Here is a 23,945-nt window from a genome sequence, read left to right on the forward strand (position 1 = left end):
ACTTGGAAGAGCGCGCGAATTCGGAGTATGCTTTGTCGAGGGCGGTAGCTTGTGGGTATGTTTGGGAGGCAGAACAGTACTCAATGAAAAATACGTAGATACCCTTATGATAACGAGTCAGTTTGACGATATTCACAATTAAAGTGCATGGTTTACCGGTTCTGTCTATAAGAGAACAAAGTGATACGCCAAATCCACGTCAATTTTTGGACCATGACCACATGAAGACCAGTTCTTGAATCTTCACGTATAGTATGCATTGCAATCACCAAGGGTGGATACATTCTATCAAAATATGCCAAAATCATCCCTTCCTGATAAGCCGCTCTCCCGTCCTGAACACCTTTTTACACGCTCTAATCACACCAGTAATCACCACCGGACTCCAACCAAATTGGACTAAGCTCTCCAATTCTGCACAAACCCGTGTAAACGGTCAACAATAACTGGGAGGAAAGCATTTGAGCTATCCTCAATCAGCGTGTCAAAATATCTGATAGCTTCTTCATCACTCAACTCTAGCTGGAATCTATCTTTGACCTTGAACACCACCCTATCCGGTTCAAGTTTGATGTCCTGAATGTTGGCGTCCACCATCAAACTAAACAGGTTAAGAATCAAGTTCGAGTGTTTCCGTAACGAGTTGAAAGCCGTGTAACAGTATTGCTTGAACTGCTTGTACTGGTCAGACGATGAACCTCCCATTCCATCAATCATTTCGGCGCAAAGCTTCATGGCGGGAGGAAATGGTTTGGGATCGCGACCGAGGATGTATCCAAAGTCAGCATGGAAAAAGTGACCATCTGGTGCCAGAAGTAGATTGTCAAGATGCCTATCACCAACGCCTAAAAGGTAGGTGATAACGCAATATCCAGCACAAGATTTGACAAATGTATCGAGTGCCTCTTTTCGTACCCCTAAGGGTGCCTTGTCATCAGGGTTGTTGTACTTTAGATAGTTTAAGACCGTGTTTCCGTTGTATTTGTTGACGATACCCTGTAAAGTCATCGAAGGGACAAATTGAACAGCCCCAGCAGTCGCCCCTGTGGCAAGGATCTTATAAGGTGACAGCTTCAAATCTAAATTCTCCTTCCTTAATAATTGATCCATAAGTTGAATGATTTGAATCATAAGTTGATCCTGGCGTAGATCATCGCCCGTCTTGAACAGTATTTGATGCTTTTGCTTGTTTGTTGTATTAAAAGTCAACATGATTGGCGATAGCGACGATTTGAAAACGAGCGTTTCGGACGGGCTTACGCCAGTGACCATGATCGAAGGGTCAATAAACAATGGTAAAGGTGGATCGATTGTGACGAGTTCATTCTTGGGGTCAGCGACAAAAGCCTTAACCCTCTCCACCTTCCGTGGGATGGCTTCGCGTGATAGCTTAACATCTCCAGAGATTTTCGATAACACGGCAACAAGCTCAGCTTGGCGAAGAAGCACTCGCCTAGTCTCTTCTCCATTTGGAAGCTTAACAAGCTCAGTCATAAAATCATACTCAACCTTGGCAAACAGTTTGCGATGCTCGGGTGACTGCTCATCGCTCGTATCATCACACTCAACCATCAAGTACCAATGGAAGTAATTCCCCAACATAAAATTATGAGTAGCCCGAGTGATAAGAAATCGAGCTAAAGAGGAGTCCTGAGAAGGGTCTGCTTCAGGAGATATGCGTTCAAACTTGAGGGCTTGCACCAGTTGAAGAAGATACAACAGCAGATCATCATCGTCCGACTTTCTTAATCGATCAACAGCGAATGCTCGAACCGCGGGATTGTCAAAATTGGGACCTAGCAGTTCGAGCGCATCGTCAACATCGATCTCTGTCCACCTAGACAACATCTGAACAGCTTCCCGTATTTCTCCACCAGTATCTGCCCAGTTGACAGATTTAACAAATTTGGTGAGTGCCCTCTTGTCTCGAGTGAGATGATGGCGGTATGTCCATATGAGATCTTTCTCATTGGCTACCAGAACACGGGTTGGCGAGTAAGCCAAAATTGCATTCAGATCATCTCTCACTCTTGCATTCGGCTTCATGTCACGATCCATGGCGCCAGTTCGATGGCTGCGAATGAGACGGCGATATTTGGATTCTACCCAATTCTCTTTCTGCCCAATCTCCGGATCATACACGCGTACGAGGCGTCCTCCGAGCCCATGATCATCGTCATCAGCCAGGCCGTTGATACCAGGGCCATAATGAACCTCGGGTGTAGGTCGTAGTATTAGGTTTGACTGGGATAGTGATGTATTCTGGAGTTGAGATATTGGCGGGGGAGGGTATTCGTGATCAGCGAAAACAATTGGAAAATCAAAACGAGGTAACTCAACAAAGAGTGTAAATCTCTCATCATCAACCGAATTTTGGGAAGAATCTCCATTCTCTTTTGCTCCGTTTGTCTCAGTTCCCCCTTTGCCGTCGAGCGTCAATATAGTGTCGTCCTGTTGTCGCGACCGTGCACGATCGAGGTGCTTTGAAGGATTCGAAGTCAAATGTCGTCTTTTCTCACTGCCACGGAAAACGAGTTGATCTAGCCATTCAACTTTTGGAATGTCGCCCATCTCCTGCTTCTTGAGCAGCTTTTCGAGCCGATCCATCTCCTCCTCTTCTTTGTCTACCACTTTAATGTCTTCTCTCCCCTTTCCTCTGTGACGTTTATATGCTGAAAGCACGGAAGGGGTCGTCGTCGAATCCAAACCATCGGCCGCTTTCCTCCGATGTAAATGGCACTTTTGCCTACCCTTTTGTAGTTGATTTTCCGCATCGAACAGGGCGAGCGTGGTTCCACCGAAAGGGATTGCATGGCCCCGAGCGCCATCTCCTCCTGTTGGTGATAGGTCCCATACTGTGATCGCAAGCTGGGAGCTTAGAGGAAGATCTGTATACGTGATTGGCAGGGTGAGCCATTCGTTCCATCTGTGAACGTCAGCATACCACTTTATGAGAAATTAACCGACCAACCTTCTCTCATTTTTAAATGCCTTGTAGGACGTCTGAACAGGGACAGTAAGAGGTTTCGACTCTGCCCATAGCTGGACAGTCACGTAGAGGTCTGAGTAGGGACTGTGCATCGAGTTAGTCCAGGCGTAGACGGCGAGTATTTTGCTGGTGTATTTACCTCAGATTGGATCCGACATGTCTGAGGTCCGGCCTATGTAATAATGTTGAGAAGGGAGTCTCATTTTGCTGTCCGTCAAGGCTGATGCTGTCCGGGACTTTAGCAGTTGTACCTGTAGAGTGAAAGGATGCAAACCGACATCCTGATGTTCACAGGTTCCTTGAGCACTTCCGACGTCGCAAATGAAAAAGGTTCCATTCTGCTGCATGGCTGCCTACGGAACTAACATGTTGGGTTAGAAGAGCGGCGTATATGTACCGGTATCACAAACGCAGGTCTTTCCTCAACTTTGCGACGATGAGGCAGATGACAGGTGATGCCGAGTTTGGAGATCCAGCCTTGGTGCCGAAGCGGGTCGTTGCTAGCCTTATGGAAGCAGCTGCCCCACTACTGCACCCCGGCCCAGGTCCCTCACGTTGGAACGCGATTCCCTGTTGCAGAGCATAGAACACGAAAACACGACCTGGGCAATTCTTCATCCCCACACTCTTGATTACTGGCTTCGACTTCGATTCCTTGCGAAGTATATCGACGGCACATTCAAACTCGCGCATTTCCTAGTGGCTATCCTCACTCAAATACCGTTGGCCCATTGAATCTGTCTTCTCAGCGTCTGCATCACTTCAGCAGTCCGCTAGCCAAGTGAAGAAACAAGGCAACACTTACGGTACTACTCGACGCGATCCGAATCCGAATCTTCCGTACGAGAGTTCAAAACTTCAACTTTACTCGGGCGACACGCCGCTCAACTTCAAGAATGACGAGTTCGCCGAAACGGTCGATGTCTCCTTTGTTTGAGGAGGAAATATACAGCGCATCTCCAGCTCCCCAGCGACGACGTCAGAATGGAGCGCAACCCTCAATTTCTCCCTCCCCAGCAACATCAACCTCATCCGATAAAGAGAATCGATCTTCCCGCCCAACCGTAAACAAAGGCGAAGGTCGTGTAGCAATGGCATCGCCACGGGGGCAGTCCCCATCAAGCGAGCGAAATAAGAGGAAGCGGACTACAACCATGGAACGCGACGGTTTGGCTGATCGTGACCGAAGTACTCGGCGACGAACCGTGGAACCTGCAGAACCCGAATCCGAAGACGATTATGATCCTGACCAGCCTATCGAAGAGAGAAGAGGCCTGAGACAGGATTACAGGCATTTGGCAAAAGACTTCTCAGAAAGACGTTCAGAAATGTTGATTCCTGGAAACCATGGCTTGCGGGATACGATGTTAAGAGCGAACCAGTTGACGAGCCGAGTCAAACAAACTGCGGATGCGACGATAGATGCGCGACTCCTTGTTAGCACGGCCGATTTATCCTACAAAAAAACGCTTGCGCTCACTTCGGGCGAAAGTGCACAAGGAGTAGATCTGGAGGTGTTTATATCAAAAGTGCGAGCATACATGCGAGCAGCTCTAGAGGATGAGAACGCTGCGCCTAGCAATACGCAGAGGCAGCGAGGTGGGGAAGAAGAGGAAGAGGACGACGATATGTTAAATTGGGCTTATCTCGGTCGTCATGCTTGTATACCAAATATCGCGAGACCTGCTGTACCAGGGTTCCTTCTTGGTCCGCTTTCGCTGGAAAAACGCGCAAAGCGCGTTGTTGTAAGAAAGGAGAGGCTAAGAATCAACGACTTGAGCGAGTCTCGGCCGGAGGTGGTCTTAGCCGGCGACATCTCAAAGTCAGAAAATGCCAATCTCACCTTACTGTGCCGGAAGATCTTACGAAGAGCTGAGGAAGTCAGTAACGAATCCATGAATGCAGTCGAAGAAGCACACCAGCAGGAAGAACTATCAGATACTGAAATAGAAAAATTGATGGATAAACATGGCATCAATGCTGATGGTGGACTTGCACTTTTCAAATTTGTAGTAAATCCGTTCTCATTCGGCCAAACGGTTGAGAACATGTTCTACACAAGCTTTCTAATACGCGACGGAAACATTGGGGTGACGCTTGATGAGCGCGGCCTCCCATATATAAGTAAGTTAAGCCGCATTCTTTTATTTCACTATAGCTGATGATGGTTATTTAGATATAATAAAGAACCAAGTTGAGGATGAGCGGGAGCAGAGAGATAGTGGTGCGATGCGACATCAGGCTGTGCTCTCGTTAGACATGGCGATGTGGAAAGAAATGATTGAAATTTTCGAAATCAAGGAGCCAATGATTCCGCACAGAAAAGAAGAGGAACACTCGTCGGTAGGAAGGACGGGTTGGTATGCCTGATTTATCATCTATTGTCTAGGCCTTGGCGTTGTGGGAGTCGTTGTCGTGATACCATGAGCGGTGCACATATGTTCTGGAATATTGGGAAGAGGCTTGATACCCGCATATACTGGGGGACATGGCGTTTACTTAGCGAGCTTGTTGCTAGCAATGTACATCGATACAACCACATAGCATTCTGATGCTTTATTTGCTCAAGTCCGAGTATTCTTTCACTGCGTTTTTGTTCGCGCAAGAGAAGGATAGACCAACTTTTATGCTCGAGTATCTTTAAAAATGCAAGAGCCCGTTAAGACTATCTATCTCATTTGGCTGCTGGACAATCGAAAGAGATACATTCCGCAGAAACGTACATCCTTTCAATTATAAGTAAGATATTGCCAGCTCAATGCCCTCATCCATCTTACGTAGCATGGTAGATGGTCAAACAAGCCGCTTCGTGAAGCAGCTCATAGGGTATATTTCTCCAACATCACTTTTGCGGTCCCTACATATCTTACTAACAATAGCCTCCCTCAAGAACTCTTTTAATGTGTGTAGGTTCCTTGTCACTAATTCAAAAAGTGCCTCGCGTAACTCCACTATAGAGAACCAAGCTTGAGATAGGGGGTGTGATGCCAAGACTCTAAGCGAATACCGCACCCCCTCTTTTTTCGACCTTAGCTGAGGCGCACCCCCTTTCATCGTCAAGAGTAGGTAGGTGCTCAAGCTTGGAATAGAAACAGAATAACAGTATTATCGCTGAGTGTTTGAGAATGATTGCAGCACGTGTGGACTATGAGCTCAACAGTAGTCCTTCCAACCACTTGTGACGATCCTGGGGGATCCAAATCTATGTCAGCTTTTGGCGTGACTTCCACCTCACTTTGGGCTGCGCCTCGACCAGTCTCAAGGTGACCTTGGCGAGCAGCGATCGAAGGAACAGTATGCTTATTTTGCCATAGCACAACAGGTGTTTGAACCGCAATTTGCGAATTCATGATGGCATACGTCATTTTGCTTGTAACAAACGGCTCATATGAGCGTTTTGGCATGAAGATGGTAGGAGCACCAAAGGATCATAACTTTGCTGGATTTGTTATATACGACTGCTTCCTTTCTCGAATAAGCTCTATCCTTCATCTCACCATTCTATTATTCCTTTCTGTTCATTATTGTAATCTTTTATTTTATTTCTCCTTTCTTAAGCAGGTCTTCAGAATGGATATGCTTATAATTCCTAGTAAAGCAAAGGTTCTCATGCTTCATGGTAAGTCAATTCGGAAAATCTCCTCACGAACCTCACTAATCCGAGATTCTTTCAGGTCATGCAGAATCAGGACCTTCTTTTCATCAAAGAACTAAGCGTCTGGAAACGCATCTACACAACACATTCCCAGCAGCACCTCATCCAAAACACCACCCTCTGTTCCCTGGTGGCATAGAATTACATTACCCAACAGGACCCATTAAGCTCAATGCTGCAGAAGCCACTCGTGGTGGTGGCCATGAAAAGGAGTTCCGTCCTCATAGCACCTCTGACCCTTTCCGCAACCCTCTGAGAGGAAAGCCGGAATCAGATGCCTACGCATGGGGAGTTGGAGACTTGCAAAAATGCGAAGATATTGCAGGACTAAACGACTCTATCTCTTTCGCTCTTGAGTACATGCAAGATAATGGCCCGTTCGTGGGAGTCGTTGGTTTCTCTTCTGGTGCGACCCTGGCGGTCATCTTGGCTTCATTGCTGGAGCATCCAAAGTCTGTCAAGGGATTTCAATATCCACCTAATGTACGTTTTGCTCAAATTCCAACATCCTTTGTCAAAGACTAACACCTTCAAGTTTAACCACCCCGCATTATACTTCGCTCTCTGCTACTCCGGTTTCAAACTGACCTCATCAACATACAAACCCATCTACAACCCCAAAATCTCCACACCTACACTTCACGTAATAGGCAGTATGGACAAAATGACCGAAGAAGCACGCACATTGCAACTGGTGAAGAAATGTCGGAAAGCGAGAGTAGTTTACCACCCTGGAACCCATTATGTCCCCACACGAAGCGCGTTCCTGGAGATCGCTGTGGAGTTTGTGGAAGAAGCTATTGGCGGTGGCGTTGATGAGGATTGGTCCGATTGGGACGATTGTTAGAGACTGTTTGACACAGGTATTATAGGAGGCGATCAATTTGCACAAAGAGTCTGAGGAATTTTCATCGAGCGTTGGAGTTTATGTTTTTGGGACGAGGGGGCTGGTGTTCATGGATCTGGAGTCTGGTATGGGGTTTGGGTTTTGCTGCATTTTCACTGGTGTTAATTCAGCGACTGGGAAGGAGTTATGCTGGTCATATGGTTTTGGGATGTTTTTATTCCCGTACATTCGTTTTTAAGAGCAGACAATTCTGCCAGTACAAATTCAGTTTTATAAATCTATACTTCCAGATTAACGCAATCGAGAAGGAGAGGTAACATAGGAAAGTTTTGTTTTGATAGAAAAATGGTTTAGTTTGGCATAATCCATCAGTAAGACCCCCGACGCAACCTTCGTAACTCGAAACCCAAGGAAAACCATCGACTCAAGGACATAACGAGGGTAAATATGTATCAAAGTAGCAGACCAATCGATTCAAAGGAATTTCGCACACGGCACCCCCTACACATTCACGAATCAAGGGATTAAGAACCCAAGTTTCCTACAACAATACCAAACAACTGGGATACCGCATTGACCTTGGTCTGTTGCACATCCTTATTGGCAGCAGGAGTTATACCGACAACTGCTGCACCCAAATTGCTTGCTGAGCCCTTTATGTCCGTTAGATCGGAAAGAAGGATACCCGCGATACCAGCAGCGTCAAACTTTGACTTTTGAGCGTTGATATCGTTTAGAGTTGTGGTGAAGTCGCCGTATACGACATCCGTTGCGGTGTTGAATGTATTGTAGTCTTGGTCGCTTATGACGGTTGGGTAATTTGTCTTGAGTGTGGTAGTGCAGGAATCGATGGAGCTTTTGAGGGCCGCTTGAGCTGGCTGATGCATTGTTAGTATGTATCAGATGGCCGTGGAATTAGGAGGGTTTTGGGGGTAGTGAAGTGTACCAGCATTGGAAGGGCACCGAGAATGTCACCTTTCCAGCCTTTAACGATGTTGTCGAAGTTGGTGTATTTGAGGTGAACATCGTTCAAACATTGAAAAGCTGGTGTAGAAAGTATGACTGATGCAGAAGCTCCGACCGGGAAGAGAGCGAGACTGTTAATGGAAACCATTTTCATGATTTAAGCGTGCTTCGAAATTGGAATTAATAAGAACTTTGTCAACATTTAGACCCTGCAATGAAAGCAAGAGTGTTTTATTTTGCTAGGAGAAAGTCAATAGAAGGCTATAGTGATATTTATACCAAATTGGAGGTCCCTTGGGTGGCCTGATAAACCACTCTGTGGCAGTCAAATGACTGTCCACAGAATCGAAATATAAACGATGTGAGGCAATTTTGACAAGCGAAGATCTAGATCTATGGTCGACCCGAAGATTTGTGATGTGTTATACAAGTATCAAGAGGTACCAGGCCTTTGTACTTCGGTAATATCAACGAGACTTGTCCCACTGTCATCTTCCCCCATGATACGCCTCGGTCTCTTAAGAATTTCACAAACAGTTCGCCTTTGTTACTGCATTTGCGTCTATGCACTCTGAGTTAGTTAGCGACTTGAATTGACGAGAAAGCAATGCTAGAATCGTCTGCTTCTCTCTGCAGCTTTCCTTCGGCATCTACATTTCTTACATGACCTGACCTACAGAGTACCAATACCAATTTTAGGAGTGACCAGTCACCGAAAGAAACACGGCTATACCGAGTGCTAAAGTCAATGGTGCCATGCTGCAGTGACATGGAAATAGAAGACTTGTGAAAAGCATGGCACTGCAGACGGTTGTGTAAGTTGACGAAGATCTCAGCAGTTCGATAAGGTTCCACAAACAATTAAGGGTTAAGTATTAAGAGATAGTTAGGTATGGTTTATATTTACGGCATGTAATGTTCTAGTAGATATAAGATATATAGACCTTTCACGGTATTACTAAGCAGGTTTGCTCACCCTGTCATTCCAGGGTTCTTTTGGCGCATGGGGCTTTTTGGCACGTAACGGTAAATATTACTCAACTTTATACAATTAAATCAAACCTACAAAGTATATCAGAACCCTCCCATATGGGAGCCATCTATATTCGAGTCCGCGGGGATGAACATCCTTTTCTTCGTTGATGGCTAATGGACGAGGCGGTCACGAATTTTCCTTACGAAAGTGCACAAGCCGCCAAAAGCGACTCGTGTATATGATCTTTGTGATGTATTTCTTACCGAGGGACGAAGCCAAGTAAATTAAATATCTACTGCCATTATACTACCGATGTGTTACTTATAAATGGCATGAAGGAGTCCCAGCCGATAACCTTAACTTCCCTTTGCTACTGTTGCAATGTAAGGAACTTGCTTTAACCACTTACGAGCGCACTTCCTGGGAACGTTCCTTGCCTCTACTCTTCATACGTACGAGCCCGGTTCGGCCTTGGAATGAAGTATTTAAATATCTCAGTCCCTTCGTGCTATGAAGGGGAACACTAAATACACTTGGTCAAACACACTTCTTTACTTGCTGTCCAGATACTTGGAATACCAGGTTATAACTTCACCGTTAACCAACAACAACAACGTTATGGATTCCTCAAAAATAGCACCCGAAAACTTCCAACAGCCCGATGAGTTCTACAAAGGCCTGGGGTTCAAACCCGGGAGGGGGAGACAATCGAAAGAGTTGATGGATCGCCGGTGTCACCTAGACAAAATGGGTCAAGACTTTCAACACCACGAGCTCTGTTGGTCTTGCGGGTGGAGTACTAATGACCAACTTGGATCCACCTATGGATCTCGTGTCAGGATTCTGATGTCGCGCCATAATCGCGGCTTGTGGGCCCTAGGCTCGCAATTGCTGCTAAAGGACATCCCAAATGATGGCCACGGACCTGGTAACGATTACATAACATATCGGTGGTTGCGAAGTCAGTCAGGTCTTGATATCCCACTCCTTGATAGAATGGAGGTTCTTAGCAAACCTACAGACAAAACTTATCTGTTGCTGATGAGCCGCGCGGAGGGCGAACCGCTCACCAATTTATGGCACAAACTATTACCGGAACAGAAAGAGAGTCTCCGAGGTCAGCTTTTTCTCATTCTCAAACAGTTACGAATTTTCACGGCTCTAGGGGCTCAAGATGTCGAAGGTGGAAAGCTTGACGATTTGTTGATTGGGGATTGCCCTGTCCCTAGACCAAGGTATAAAAAGATCGGATTTACAGCCGACAAATGGTTTGAAAGTCTTAAATCAGAACTACAAGTTGGACTCGCGAAAAAGCATAAGACCAAAGATATGACTATCATCGAGGCAGAGTACCAGAAACTCAAGGGTCGTTTTCCGAACCCGGAACCGTATGTCTTAACCCACGGCGACCTTGATTTTAGTAATATCATAGTCAAAGGTATGGCTTGTGATTCAAAACTGTTAAATTTACTAACACCGAGATAAAGATAATCAGATCACAGCAATCATTGACTGGGAACACGCCGGTTACTACCCCTGGTGGGCAGAGCACTATCTCTGCGGTGACGTTGCTTTTGGCCAAAGTTCAAGCTTGCTGTTTCCCGTTCTCTACCGTCTGGATCCTGGTATGGAGGCACGCATCAAGGACGTCTACAATAAAGTATTAGAGGTCAGAGGACTTTGGGAGAGTTGTAAGAGAGAGCATCCACACTACCACGACCGCTGGTATCGTCCACCCTTTTCAGCTTGCGAACCTTACGCAGGACACTTTCTTAGGGGCGTAGCAGGTGGAATTCAGGAGAGGGAGCACACGATACAGGACCTCAATTTACTCAATTTCGAGTGACCAAGCCCTGGGGGAGTTTATAAGTTGGTAGATTAAGAGGAGTTACAGTTGCAGAGGATGTTTTTGACAACAAGCTTTACATTTGAATGTTTCTTCAGACAGAAAGTGTAGCCTTTAATTCTATGACACATTGACTCAAAGGTGTTGTTTTTCATTAAAATGTACGATTTCTCCGCCTCGCGTACGTGCTTGGTTCCTCGATCGAAGCTACATGCTGGAACAGGCCTGTAGTTTATCAACTCAACTCCTGCCAATCAGTTTCCCCTAACGTTCCCCATAATCTTAGCTACATATTTATCAAACTCCCTCTTTACATGATATCGATGTCTGGGAAAGAGTATGTTGAAGCGGTAACATCCCCAGTCTTCATGAAAGAAATCTTCACGTCATTTTCTATACAATCCGCTATATTTCTGTCGATCATTCCTGCTGGATATCGAATAAAGAGAGCCTGTTCCTCTCTACCCCTGACAAAAACTACAAATCTCCTGTCTGAAGGTGAGATCAACTGGTCGGCTGATTGAGGTCGGCTTCGAGGAAGGGCGATCCGAGGTTGAAGGTCAGGATGGTCGAGACCAAAAGTCGAAAAGTTCCAAAGAATGGTTGTTTTCTCAACAACACGGAGGACTGTGGCTGCCTCATAATTTTCGCATATTCTGCGTGTCGTCATGTTGTTGGCAAGATAGAACCAGCATGTTCTAGAATCTAGAATGGGCTCTATGAAGAATCTGAAACATTTGTATTATGTGGAAGTTCTTTCCTCATTTGTAACTTATGAGAATATGCTTGTAAAAAGAGTGTGCTTGGAGCAGCATGTGTACACATTCACCAGCCCTAACAAAAGCTTTGTTATTGCTGCATTTCTTTCAAGAAGATTTTTGAAAGAAGGAAAACGAGATGGTGGAGGCACAGTGTACTTTACACTAGATTACATCGATTTAGATATGTTACTGAACATCTCAGGTATTGTAGTGTTGTAAAACTTCACTTTGGAACTTCATTGATTGCCTGTTCTAGAATCTTTGAATATTTTAGCTCTTAAAGTGAAAATGATTACCAAGTCTGTTTGCTAAAGGTACCTAGCATGTGCAGAGCCTGGCCGAAAGATGATATTCAAAGAAAAGAACTCAATTGTGCTGTATCCGCAATGAAATCCTAGTTGTAAATCAAATGGAGCTGAGGCTGAACTTCAATAATATCAAAGAGAGTGTAATGTTCCGCCTACAACCAAGTATTCTCCTGTATTCCTATAGCTTCTAATAGAGCGATATTAGTTTTTTATAGAATGTCGGTCCACCTCGAAATTGTCGCGGCCGTCACCTCAGGCACCACAACACTTGCAAATAAGTTCAGCCTAATTGCAAATTACGAGACCGAAGTACAAGGTGTGTAGAGACATTTGTGAAATTAGAGACGAACTTTTAGGAGATCATATAAGACTGACTGGTTAGAAGTGGTTACAAGTCAGGATTCAGGAACTCTTCGCCTATTCGAAATAGGGGTGTCTGTGGGTCATTTGAAACACACGCTTCTGATTGGGTGAGACTGCGCCCATCGCATCTGTGCGGGATGACCGCACTGAGCTGAAGCCAATCCTCCTAGGAGGAATGCGAGAATTGCATCTCGGACATACCACCAGCTGCGTTTTGATCAGATACCATGAACGATGTTCAACCTTTCAAGCCTTGTGCAGAAGGCTCAGTCATTCATTGATCCTACTCAAGCTCTCAACATCTCCGCATCGGATCGCAACCCTGCGAAATCCACCCTCTTCCGGCATCAGTTTCGACTGCCGGACTCCCAAACCCCTCTACAGGAAATCACTGCAGAGCTCACAATCACGCCGCCGGTAGCATACTCGCCGAATGCGACTCAGGGAGAGAAAGATAAAGACCGCGACCGTGGCTATCACTATGCGGGGAAACTGCACCTGAGCGAGAGTTATTTGTGCTTTTCTACGCAGCCTACGAGCTTCCTTCAAACAGCTAGCACAAGCACCTCGTCGGGCTTCACAGGGCAGACAAATGGCGCTGGCCCAGGTGGAAATGGATTCACGCTTCCGTTGTGTGCGATCCGACGCGTGGAAAGGCTCCATAGCCAAAGCTATCAAGTATGCGGCTCAGCAATCAAACAGCTTCAGTATGCTAACGAGAGGTGCAGTTTGCCCTAGCTATCACCACATGGAACGGGCTAAGCAACAGCACATCGAGCGAAACGTCCAAATCGCCCTTGTTGGTTCAAAAAATCATAATCCAGCTTGCGGGCACCCGGCCAGCCTGCGAAAGATTCTGCGATGGTTTAAAGAAGGGCCTCAAATCGGGCGTGGGTGAGGTAGCAAAACTGAAGAGAGTGGTTTCCCAATGCTACTCCGAATACCTGCTACAAGGAGAGGGAAGGAAAGAAGCGACACCGCCGGATGCGGGGTTGGGCATGATTTTTCGATATCCTGGTGATGCGAAGAAGTTGCGAGATAGAAGTAAGATGAGGCTATGGGGAGAATATCTACGGGATTACGGTCGAAATGTTACCCTGATCCGGCAGCCGACCTTCCATAAGCTCATTCGCGTTGGGCTACCCAACAGGCTTCGCGGAGAGATTTGGGAACAAACCTCAGGGTCGTTGTTTTTGCGTTTAGAGGCACCTACACGATACGCAGAGGTGCTGGCGAAATACGAAGGCCGAGACTCGTTAGCGATTGACGAAATCGAAAAAGACCTGAATCGAAGTTTACCTGAATATCCTGGGTTTCAAAGTCAGGAGGGCATTGAACGACTCCGAAGAGTTTTGACGGCATACAGTTGGACGAACGAAGAGGTAGGCTATTGTCAAGCCATGAATATTGTGGTTGCTGCGCTTCTCATTTACATGTCAGAAACGCAAGCATTCTATCTGTTATCTACGCTTTGCGACAGACTGCTTCCCGGTTATTATTCGACAACCATGTATGGCACACTTCTGGACCAACGTGTTTTCGAGTCGCTCGTTGAAAAAACGATGCCAATCCTCTGGGATCACTTGGTGAAGGCGGATGTTCAGCTTTCAGTTGTATCCTTGCCCTGGTTTCTCTCATTATACATCAACTCCATGCCGTTAGTATTTGCCTTCCGCGTGTTAGATGTCTTTTTCTTGGAAGGACCAAAGGTTCTATTCCAAGTTGGATTGGCGATTCTACGCATTAACGGAGAAGAACTTTTGGATGCCGCAGATGATGGAGCCTTTATATCGGTCTTGAAGTCATACTTCAGCAAATTAGATGAATCGGCACATCCAAAGTCTGAAAATCCCAAACTACGAGCTGTCACTCGATTTCAAGAGCTTATGGTGGTGGCTTTCAAAGAATTTTCGGGTATCACCCAAAGCAGCATTACAGAGCAGCGAGTCAAGCACAAAGATGCTGTTCTCAACAGCATCGAGAGTTTTGCAAAGCGTACATCAATTCGAAATCTGGGTCCAGACAGCAAGCGGTTGAGCGTTGAAGATCTTGGAGCGTTATATGACAGATTCTTTGGGGTCCTTTATGACCGTCAAATGAGGAGTCAAATAATTATGGATGAGGATGAAAGACGTGCGAAAGCTAGCAGGTCTAAGGCCGCCGAAGTTGTTTCAGGCTTGCCGGAAAATCAAATCATCGAAAAAGGTCGTGTTGGACTGGGACCAAGTCCAACTCAGATGGACTACGATGGGTTCCGCGAGTTCCTCGCCAGCATGGCAAAATGGGCGGTGACAGACTCGCCGACACCATCTGAAAAGGACAGTCCTGTAACACCGAAACATTCTTATTTTGGGAATAGCGTTAGGTCGCGGCAAGCCTTAATTTCGCCATGGGGACAAGGACCCGAGCCTGCAGAACACGAATTCATGCAAAGACTCTTCCGTCGCTGGGATGTTGACTGCAATTCGACTTTAACACTTCAGAATGTTGTGACTGGTCTTGCGCACATCAAAGGGAAAGGCGACATCATGGGTACTATCACATATTTCTTTGAACTTTACGACGATGATGGAGATGGAAAGGTTGATCGAGAGGGCATCCTTCGTATATCCGAGGCGCTGCTGTTTCTATCACGTCGAGGTTTGGAAGGCTCATTAACACCTTCAAGCTCAAGCGTCGGCCTTAGTGAGTATGAGGCAGGCAACCCCGGTCAGATGAACATAGACATGCTTTCAGGTAGTACAAACGAACGTTTCCTGAGCAGCGTGAGCGCTTTCATCAGGCGCTGTTTTGAGTATGCGGACCCTGATAGACCTGAAAACCAGGAGGAAGATAACGTACCTGATGAGAATCCTGAAGCAAACAACGATGCATTCGGAATAGGAGAGGACAGCGATGAAGAGGAAGAGGAAGACCTTTTGGATCTCGGCCCTGACTCGAGCCCAAAGCGTACGAAGAAACCGTCTGGCGTTTCTAGTGGAATTCCATCTCCCAAAGATTCCCGAAAGCTGCCTACGAGAAGTGCCTCCGTAGCACAAGCAGAAGCAGCAAACGCTGCTCTGGATCCTTCGAAGCCTCTGCATATTACTCTACCTACATTCCGTATGGTGGTATTGGCTGATGAATTATTGGAACAATTTTTTGAATCTTCCTTCCCAGCCTCATTCCGAATTTCGGATAAGATTCCAACACCTGGCGCTGGGTCATCGGGTGCTAGTCTCACTACATTCTCCAATCTCAGCTTCGGTCGTGGCTCTAATGCACCTCAGAATGGTGTCGGTGTTGGCGGAAGCACAGCAGGAGTCGTGCCTCCCGGCAAAGGCATCCGTGGTGTTCTTGACAATATTGTCAGCGACGGTATGCGCGTTGCTGCCGAAGTCAGACGCCGTGTGGACGAGGCGCAGAAGGAGATGGAGAAGAACGCAGTTCCTAGACCCGATGAAGAAGATGAAGAAGAGGAGATTGTTATTGGCCCACGCAATCCCGGAGACTCAGAGCGCCGCAGTGTGAGATCGGAAGACCGAGATCTTCTGGAAGGTGTGGACGCTGAAGCTATAAGCATACGAGGCAGCGAGGGCGTTGTAAAAGTTACACAGGAATCCCTCAGCCCAACAAGTGGACCGGACGCCGGTCGTTTGAGAAGCGCAAGCGCGGCCTCCTCAAAAGTCCTAGAGTTTGAGCGGTAGTGGACAGCATCATTATGGCAACTAGAGCATGTATTTTACGACAGACAAATTTTGATATGAGAGTATGGAGAATGATGATATGCTGGAAGCGTGGTCTGAAAGAGATCTAGGAGTTCAATGGTGGCGTCGTGTTTTGTCAAGGTTCCATCCACGTGAAGTGGAAAGGTCCAGCGGTTCGGTAAAGGATACAGTAGCGTTGAAAAGACATCTTACAGAAATGAAAGATTGCGCAAATTTTTCTTTCATCTTCCCTATGATCTGAAGCTAAACGTGACCGGAAGTGCCTACCAGTAAATTTCACCGCTGCTACACCAAGTCCATCAACGTACAAACCCTCAAAACCCTATGTTGGAAACCTTTCCAAGTCTGTGTACAGCCACTTTCTGTTCATCACCCACTCCAAACCCTGCTAAGGAAACCTCGAGGTGATGAGAGCTAAGTGTCTGCGGTTCATCAGTCTGTGGCCCCCTGATTCGATTTTTTCTCTCTTGGACTCCAAAAGTACACCACAAAAAGCACTGAAGTTGCAAACATGACCCCAGAGAGACATGCATACATAACCAGCAGATCTGGATCTTTATACGTTGGGCTCAGGGCCAGTCCAGGGATCGCCGCGGCCGCGCTCGCCAAAGAAAGGACCGCTTGAACCATGGATTTCATTGTTGCTGGTGCTTGCGTGTACGCGTACTCGTAACCTAGTAGTTGATGTCAACCGTGAGAAGTATAAACACTGCTTAAAAAAAAAGTAGCACGTACTGGCTGGGAACGCAAATGTCTCGCTTAAGCCTTGAAAGACGTATATTGGGATTTGAGCCGCGATATTGACATGATTTGGTACCGAGCCGTTTTTCGACGCGGGACATGCTCTTGGGTGTTCATAACATGGACCAGACTTGTATATCCAAGCTTGTACTCCGGCGGTGTATCCAATTCCTAGGGCCTCGATGAAAAAGCCGACTGCCATTCGGGCTAATGGCTGGAGAGGAATTCCGAAGTGGCGGAGAAGCGGGTAGAGCAAATAGGTGAAGAGTGGCATGAGAACGATTATTGTTACGGTGTTTATGTTGGGAAGTAAGTCGTTTGGAATACCGTGGGTTTCCATTGAGGCCGCTTGTGAGATGGTGTTGGTATACATTTGGTTCTGGCAAAGGATGAAGATTATGAATGGAATGCTACAATTTGTTAGCAGACTTTCTCATTCAGGGAGATGACGTTTCAAGAGACAAGTCACTTACAAGCTTCGACATGCAACCAGACCAGTCTTGAGCTCGTTGATAAAGGTGTCATTCCAGCTCACTGTCTTGTTGTCTCGCTCCCTTACAATATCTGGTTTCGCGTTTTCAAGGCGAAAACCGTTCTTAACTGCAATCATGGCCGCCTGCCGAACTGAAGGGAGCACATTTTCCGGTTGTTCAAACTCCACTGCGGAAATTAGTACTTGGCGGCCCTTGCTGAAATTCGAGTTATTTAACTGACCGTATTTTCGTCTACCACATTCAAAAACAACAAGCGCCACGCACAAGGACCCGAGTGCCATCAAATAGGACGCCCAAAATCCAACAGCTTGTTCAATAAAAGTCGTTGGAATACGAGATTGTGCCCCAACGTTGACACACCTTTCTTGGGTCAGCTTTTCTGCTATTTGCTACACTTATGAGCTCCAAACATACCAGTAATATATGTTGAAAGCATGTTCTCTGGTGAGCTCCTTATCGATCACAACTCGCTCTCCTGACTTTAGCTGTGTGATTTTACCGCTGTCAGAGCCGCACTGATCGGCTTCAGCTGATTAGCAAAAAGGCAAAAAAGCTTGCTGCTGAGGAAGTGGAGATTCGGGACCGTACCGATAAAAGGAGGCAGAGCAGCCTTGATTCCAGATAATCCAAAACTAATAACACCCATAGCGACGATTAGCCCCGGTAGACCCGAGCCTCGAGCAACCAAGCTTGGTATTGATGTTACGAGTAATATCAGAACACCGAGAATGTATGTGCTACCAAATAATCAGCCTTTTTCGGTCATTAAATAAAATGTTTCTCTGGCCGCAGCCTTACCACAGAGAAAAACTTATAGTACGGAAGCGACCTAGATAATTGTCTGACACTATGCCCGCTGCGATAGGCGTCAGAAAGCTCAGTAACAGGAACACGTTGACTAGAATTGAAGCGGTAGATTGTCCAAGACCAAGTGCACCTGGATGTAGTGGATCAGTTGTAGAATTCTGGATGTAATTTTCTGTGATTGATTAGCATTTGTTATAGTCTACAAACTATTGTGCCAGGTCTATTTACGCCATGGTCCAAGGAAACTATGGTACGCAAAGCGTTCTAGGAGTGACGTGACTGAGATAAGCCATACGGCAATTGGAATATATCCAGCAACTTTACGTAATCTATCTGAAGACTGGTGAGATTCCATCGAATCATTGCATGTTCGCTGTGTGGATATGGTTTTCTCCGAAATAGGAGGATTTGAGGTGGAAATTTCGGTGCTCATTTCTGGCCGCTCCCGCCTAAAGCGCCATGTTAATGTTATTAGGATGTTTAGTCTGCTTCTGGGAATCGATACCTAGAAGTAGATTTGAAAAGATATCTCATGTTGAGAACCTGTTCTACGTGATGTATGGTGGGACTTGACGGAATTTCAGGTCGAACGGACTGAGGAACCTTTACTCATCAAAAGCTTCAAGTCAGGGAGACGAAAAGAGTGCAGAGACAGCTGCAATGAAATACAAAACTTCCAATCAAATAGCTTCCAAAACGCACAGCATGAAAACGCCCAGTTTGTAACCCGCTTTTTTACATCGAAGACTTAGTCTGCGAACGTGGTGAGATGGCACAGTCAATGAAGAAACGACAGAGCATAAGCTATTTTCAAGGGTTGCATGATCACTACATATAAGCAGACGTGCTCAATCAGCCCATCCTTGAAGGGAAGGCGCGTGACAAACTCGACTTGTAAATAGCAAGATGGTGCCCGACTACGTATGAGTTTGAAATTTCTGCCTTAACACAGTTGCCGATTTTATACCCCATATTGTTTCTTGATATCTCCTGACACGTACGGCAAATTTTCAGGTTATGTAGGCATCCGTGGTCTATATTTCCTTTAGTTCAGAGATGGCATCGTTAATTCAAGGTTATTTTGTCTGTTAGAAATTCGGCTTGAATGTGCAATAGTCACTGACAGTATGGTAAGGATTGGGATTAATATGTTGGGATTAAGAGCTTCCAATATACGTTTGGAATAGAAAATGTTATGGTGTTGTGAAGACTCTAGTCTAAAGATCTACCTCTTTCAAGGAAAGCATTGTGAGGGAACGAGTGAACGGCTTGGATCGAGTTCTCTCGCTCAGATGGGGTCATATTTCGACAGTAATTACGGGAAGACCCAACTCTTCGGCATCTCTTCAGCGATAATATGTAATTCCATAACCAATCGCAGTGGGTGAACAACATGTTTCCAACGATAGTTGTTGTGCTTTTATATTAACGTAGGATTTGACATAAATTTCCAACTTGTCAGCGTTGCTCTTCGCCTAAGAGCTCTACTTTTGATGGTTACCCATAGAATTCGTCATCCGAGTAGCCCATCCTTGACTCCTTACTTCCTTGAACTCCAGTAGATCTTCGACTTAAAAAGCGGCACACCTCCCCAGAGCACTGAAAATCTCTCAAAATTGCTTAGCACTTATCATTAACAGACTTCAAGTAACGTCTGTTCGTCTAGTTCAAGAGGTTAAAGCATACCTAAGGAAATGGAACTATTAGTCGAGACTACTTGACGGTCAGTCTCGCAAAGCCTGTTGACGTCTTCCTTCTTCTAGCATCCCCCTCAGCAAGCCATTTGCTAGCTTCGACTAGCTGGATGACATTGACATATTGTTTGAAAAGCATGAAGACACTGGATATGCAAAGTGCGACCCATGGTACACGGCTGTCTATCTTATTGGATCTTAATTGGAAATCAGCTGAACATCGCAAGATCGCTACGCTTGATAGACTCGGTTCGAGCAACTCACCTAGCCATTTCCATCGCGCCTGCACTCCACGGAGTTGTCCATATTGACTGCAGATCCAAGGCTGCGCCGTCCTGCAATGAGTGTATGTCTCCACCTGTGTCGACAAGAATTGGCATCAAGCGACGTGATGAGAAGGAGAGGAGGTATAGAGAGATGAAGAACATCTCATTGAGTAGACAGACTGTAAAAAGAACTTTCTACGATAATGTCAACATATTCCATTAACACTGATAGGTTATCTTTACAGTGTTTGTGTAATACACTTTCATCACCCAGGGGCGCTTGGTATCAACCTTCTTATGGCTCTGTGACTTGCTACCCATAGCGAGAGTGGCATACATATGTAGATAATGGCTTGCAAAATCTAGACAAATAAGTCCTTGAAATATGATGCTCCATCTTGGAAATGCACTAGCTAAGAAGACAAGCAGGCAAGCAGTCGTACACCGATCAGTGACCATATCTAGCACGGCACCGAATTGAGTGGATTGGTCAAACCAGCGCGCTGTGAAGCCATCCAAAGCATCAAGAAGGCATGATACGCTATATAAACCACAGCATGTTCTTGGATGGAAGGGCATATAGTAGAGCGAAATGATGGCGAGCACGATTCGTGTGTATCCTGTTCCTTATGTTAATGATTGATCAACAATCTGTGGCCAGCAAACTACCAATGAGGTTTGGAACGAAGAGAAATATGTTTTCGTCTTCAGACGAACGTTCGGGTTCGCGCTTAGCTCTCCGCGGTGTGTTATTAGAGCCCCGGCTAATGTTAGAGTCGTCATCGGCATTGATTCTCTGCATCGTGGCCGTTTGTGTTGGAATAAGAATAAGTCGAGATTTGGAGACGTATCTATCTAGGTAGCAGAATAGACAACACATTTGTCTTGTAGGGGTTGGCTTACATAAATAAAGATCTGCAAAGTGACGTCCGGAAGCTCCCATCCATTCACACCCTGGATCGGGAAGATTACTTCAAAGTAGCGGCATTGCAAATCACCAATCACCACCTTCACGCATTAAGATTTGAGCGTTAGCGTTTACCCTGGGTGTCACTGTCACTGTTCCTGCTTACCTTGCTTGCTTCCTGTCCGGAGCCGGGACTTACGTACCGAACCTCGAGGAAATTGTTTTTCAGAACTATTCCTTCAATTTTACTCTTAGGCCAAGCGCTGAGTAGCACACGATACTTTACGTCACATTTGTCAATTTTGCCCTTGAATATTGTGCTGGGTTGCATTACTTCCAACTTCGTTTCGCTTAACCTGACCGGGCCCCTTAATGAATGTGATAAGGAATACAACTATGATAAAGACAGTCCCAAAGAAAAGGCATTACGCCGAGAGCACAAACTGGGGCTCCTCTCCCCTAATGCCATAACACTATATCCCCCATTAGTTGCCCAATGAAGCCCCGCAAGCAAATGTATCGTCTGTGGCTGGACAAGTATCTGACTCGCCACCAAAAAATTGTGCTTCAGCAACACCGCTCTGCGATCCACTATCGTCAGTGATAAAAATCTGCCCAGCACCTCCTGGGGCGCCGTTGCAACTGGCGTAAATCTCTTCAAACACAGCACTACAAAAGCTAGGGACTCCACTCGCGGCGAATCCACCACCAACATCGAGGCCAATCTCGACCAGGAGTAAGCAAGGTTGCTGGTCCTGGCATACAAGGTCATTGACCAACCATTCTGCTCCTTTCAAGACGCCACCAACATATAGGTTGACAAGAGTGCAGAAATGAGCTTCTCCATCCTCGTAAAACTGCTGAGTGCCACCTAACACGCCACATGCTATATTCATAAGCGTGAAAGATCCAGTCTGCCGGTTTCCAATGGTGATCGAGGTTTTGTTAGGCCAATACATTTTGCCCTCGGCGACTTTCAAGTTGGCCCATTCCATATATTCTAAGCCGCTGTTCGAGAATCGATCCTCAAGAGTCATGATGTTTGGCGAGCGGACACTCATAGCAGAGTGAGAGACGCTATCTAGGATGTTGAGGGGGCTAGCTGTACTCTAACGAGAATGGTCAGCTTTCTCATATGGTTTCATTTCGTTTTGATGGTACTTACACTTGCAACCCAGAGGGATGTTGCTGCTGCGATTGCAGAAACCAATTGATACTTCATACTGGAAGGTTTGAGGTCTTCTACTAAATACAGCAGGGATGAAAACAAGTGAGTCGAGATCCAAGTATCGATATGCTAAGCTTTAGAACACTTGGCAACTTGAGACATTGCAGGTACTTATACTGCATAGTCCGAAGTCCCCATATTACCTTACCATGCTTCTTTAACAGGGTGTAGCCTATAGGAAATGTACATTGGTCTAGAATCCATAAATCTAGTCATACCAGAAAGACCGCAATTGGCAGTGAGCGACCCTCTAACCAGTCGACGCAACCGCCATCATTTGTTGTTCTCAAGTCTATTGGTGCAATGACAGTAAGATCTTCGAGAATACTACGACGCTCTTTTCTTCCAGTTGCCATTAGGTTGCTTTTGCAATTTACTAGGAGTTTCGAGGCTCACCAACCAACATGCTGACGACGCACCAACATTGTGACGACAAAAAATTGATTTGAATTCCGCTCTCTTAAGAGCAATTCTTGGACGATCGTAGACCGGCTGAATTGAAAGAAATGCACAGCATTGTCATGTGTACTGTCATTGGAATGGGGTTCAAGTGCTGGATACACGGCATTCCAACATCTCTAGCTATTTAGGGTAAAGATGGAATCAGTGCTCAATCGGGAAGGTGCTCGAAGTGAGTTACAATACGTATCCTCAAGCTGCTGTTGGAATCGTAGACCTTGCAACCACAATGTGTTGTTGATATTTCCAACATCTCCAGTGCAGTAGGGAGTACATATTCGCCTCCACTCCAGCCACGTCTAAAAGATGACTGGATGAGGCTTTAAACAAAATATCAGTTTCGGATAACACGGCTTGCTTATCATGCTGTTCATACCTCCAACGCACTTCCTGATACCTCGAAAGGAAGAGGTGCTCCGTTTCGATATTTGCAGGCTCTAGGATACAGTCACCTTTGATGTGGAAGGTAGTATGGAAAGTGACGTACAGTAGTTAGATTATTCAACAAACACTGTTGATAGAATCAAGGGAGTCTGAACGCTATGTCATTAGCCAAAATCAAAAAAAAAAAACGTATAAGATGGCTCTGATCCCATCAGTCTCAACCATAAAAAGACAGCATAATCATCTCTCTTTCAGTTTCAAAGTACCATCAACCAATTTTCCACAAGACTATGAAGACCTCCTCACTTCTCACTGGCCTCCTGGCTCTTGCTATCGCAGTATCTGCGCAAGTCCCAACAGGTCCTCAACCGTGTTATAATGCAGCCGACCCAGATAAGTAAGACTCCTCTTTGAGTTTTATCTCTACCTATCGCAACTCACAACATGCTCATTTTCTCAATAGCGGTATCGCAAATTATTGTCAATGCTCGGATGGTAGTTGTTGGGAAATCAGTGGCAGTACTGATTGCAACCCTACATCATTTGT

The 23,945-nt window shown here is 45.8% G+C and overlaps 10 protein-coding genes across 10 annotated transcripts; 4 read left to right on the top strand and 6 right to left on the bottom strand.

Annotated features, from left to right (window-relative positions):
* Positions 1–399: 399 nt before the first annotated feature.
* GLAREA_10710 (Protein kinase-like (PK-like)) lies at positions 400–3,682 on the bottom strand (the record flags this gene model as incomplete). Its single annotated transcript, XM_008079811.1, has 4 exons — positions 400–2,926; positions 2,972–3,073; positions 3,129–3,240; positions 3,400–3,682. The coding sequence occupies 4 exons, from the start codon at positions 3,680–3,682 to the stop codon at positions 400–402; spliced, it is 3,024 nt and encodes a 1,007-aa protein (XP_008078002.1).
* A 203-nt stretch (positions 3,683–3,885) lies between these two features.
* GLAREA_10711 (uncharacterized protein) lies at positions 3,886–5,890 on the top strand (the record flags this gene model as incomplete). Its single annotated transcript, XM_008079812.1, has 3 exons — positions 3,886–5,113; positions 5,166–5,349; positions 5,869–5,890. The coding sequence occupies 3 exons, from the start codon at positions 3,886–3,888 to the stop codon at positions 5,888–5,890; spliced, it is 1,434 nt and encodes a 477-aa protein (XP_008078003.1).
* Positions 5,891–6,340: 450 nt separating this feature from the next.
* Positions 6,341–7,491, top strand: GLAREA_10712 (alpha/beta-Hydrolase; the record flags this gene model as incomplete). The annotated part of the gene is made up of 3 exons (XM_008079813.1): positions 6,341–6,608; positions 6,664–7,127; positions 7,180–7,491. 3 exons carry the CDS (start codon positions 6,341–6,343, stop codon positions 7,489–7,491), a joined length of 1,044 nt encoding a protein of 347 aa, XP_008078004.1.
* Positions 7,492–8,015: 524 nt separating this feature from the next.
* Positions 8,016–8,605, bottom strand: GLAREA_10713 (uncharacterized protein; the record flags this gene model as incomplete). Its single annotated transcript, XM_008079814.1, has 2 exons — positions 8,016–8,369; positions 8,438–8,605. 2 exons carry the CDS (start codon positions 8,603–8,605, stop codon positions 8,016–8,018), a joined length of 522 nt encoding a protein of 173 aa, XP_008078005.1.
* Positions 8,606–10,051: 1,446 nt separating this feature from the next.
* Positions 10,052–11,279, top strand: GLAREA_10714 (Protein kinase-like (PK-like); the record flags this gene model as incomplete). The annotated part of the gene is made up of 2 exons (XM_008079815.1): positions 10,052–10,871; positions 10,921–11,279. 2 exons carry the CDS (start codon positions 10,052–10,054, stop codon positions 11,277–11,279), a joined length of 1,179 nt encoding a protein of 392 aa, XP_008078006.1.
* A 310-nt stretch (positions 11,280–11,589) lies between these two features.
* GLAREA_10715 (uncharacterized protein) lies at positions 11,590–11,949 on the bottom strand (the record flags this gene model as incomplete). Its single annotated transcript, XM_008079816.1, has 1 exon — positions 11,590–11,949. One exon carries the CDS (start codon positions 11,947–11,949, stop codon positions 11,590–11,592), a length of 360 nt encoding a protein of 119 aa, XP_008078007.1.
* Positions 11,950–12,945: 996 nt separating this feature from the next.
* GLAREA_10716 (Ypt/Rab-GAP of gyp1p) lies at positions 12,946–16,397 on the top strand (the record flags this gene model as incomplete). The annotated part of the gene is made up of 2 exons (XM_008079817.1): positions 12,946–13,389; positions 13,440–16,397. 2 exons carry the CDS (start codon positions 12,946–12,948, stop codon positions 16,395–16,397), a joined length of 3,402 nt encoding a protein of 1,133 aa, XP_008078008.1.
* A 453-nt stretch (positions 16,398–16,850) lies between these two features.
* Positions 16,851–18,893, bottom strand: GLAREA_10717 (MFS general substrate transporter; the record flags this gene model as incomplete). The annotated part of the gene is made up of 8 exons (XM_008079818.1): positions 16,851–17,092; positions 17,154–17,569; positions 17,633–17,819; positions 17,874–18,013; positions 18,068–18,182; positions 18,242–18,390; positions 18,452–18,632; positions 18,689–18,893. 8 exons carry the CDS (start codon positions 18,891–18,893, stop codon positions 16,851–16,853), a joined length of 1,635 nt encoding a protein of 544 aa, XP_008078009.1.
* Positions 18,894–20,173: 1,280 nt separating this feature from the next.
* GLAREA_10718 (uncharacterized protein) lies at positions 20,174–20,759 on the bottom strand (the record flags this gene model as incomplete). Its single annotated transcript, XM_008079819.1, has 3 exons — positions 20,174–20,351; positions 20,419–20,615; positions 20,664–20,759. 3 exons carry the CDS (start codon positions 20,757–20,759, stop codon positions 20,174–20,176), a joined length of 471 nt encoding a protein of 156 aa, XP_008078010.1.
* Positions 20,760–21,812: 1,053 nt separating this feature from the next.
* GLAREA_10719 (uncharacterized protein) lies at positions 21,813–22,549 on the bottom strand (the record flags this gene model as incomplete). The annotated part of the gene is made up of 2 exons (XM_008079820.1): positions 21,813–22,436; positions 22,493–22,549. 2 exons carry the CDS (start codon positions 22,547–22,549, stop codon positions 21,813–21,815), a joined length of 681 nt encoding a protein of 226 aa, XP_008078011.1.
* Positions 22,550–23,945: the final 1,396 nt, after the last annotated feature.

This window comes from Glarea lozoyensis (genome assembly GCF_000409485.1).
Source record: "Glarea lozoyensis ATCC 20868 chromosome Unknown GLAREA12, whole genome shotgun sequence".
Taxonomy (NCBI): domain Eukaryota; kingdom Fungi; phylum Ascomycota; class Leotiomycetes; order Helotiales; family Helotiaceae; genus Glarea; species Glarea lozoyensis.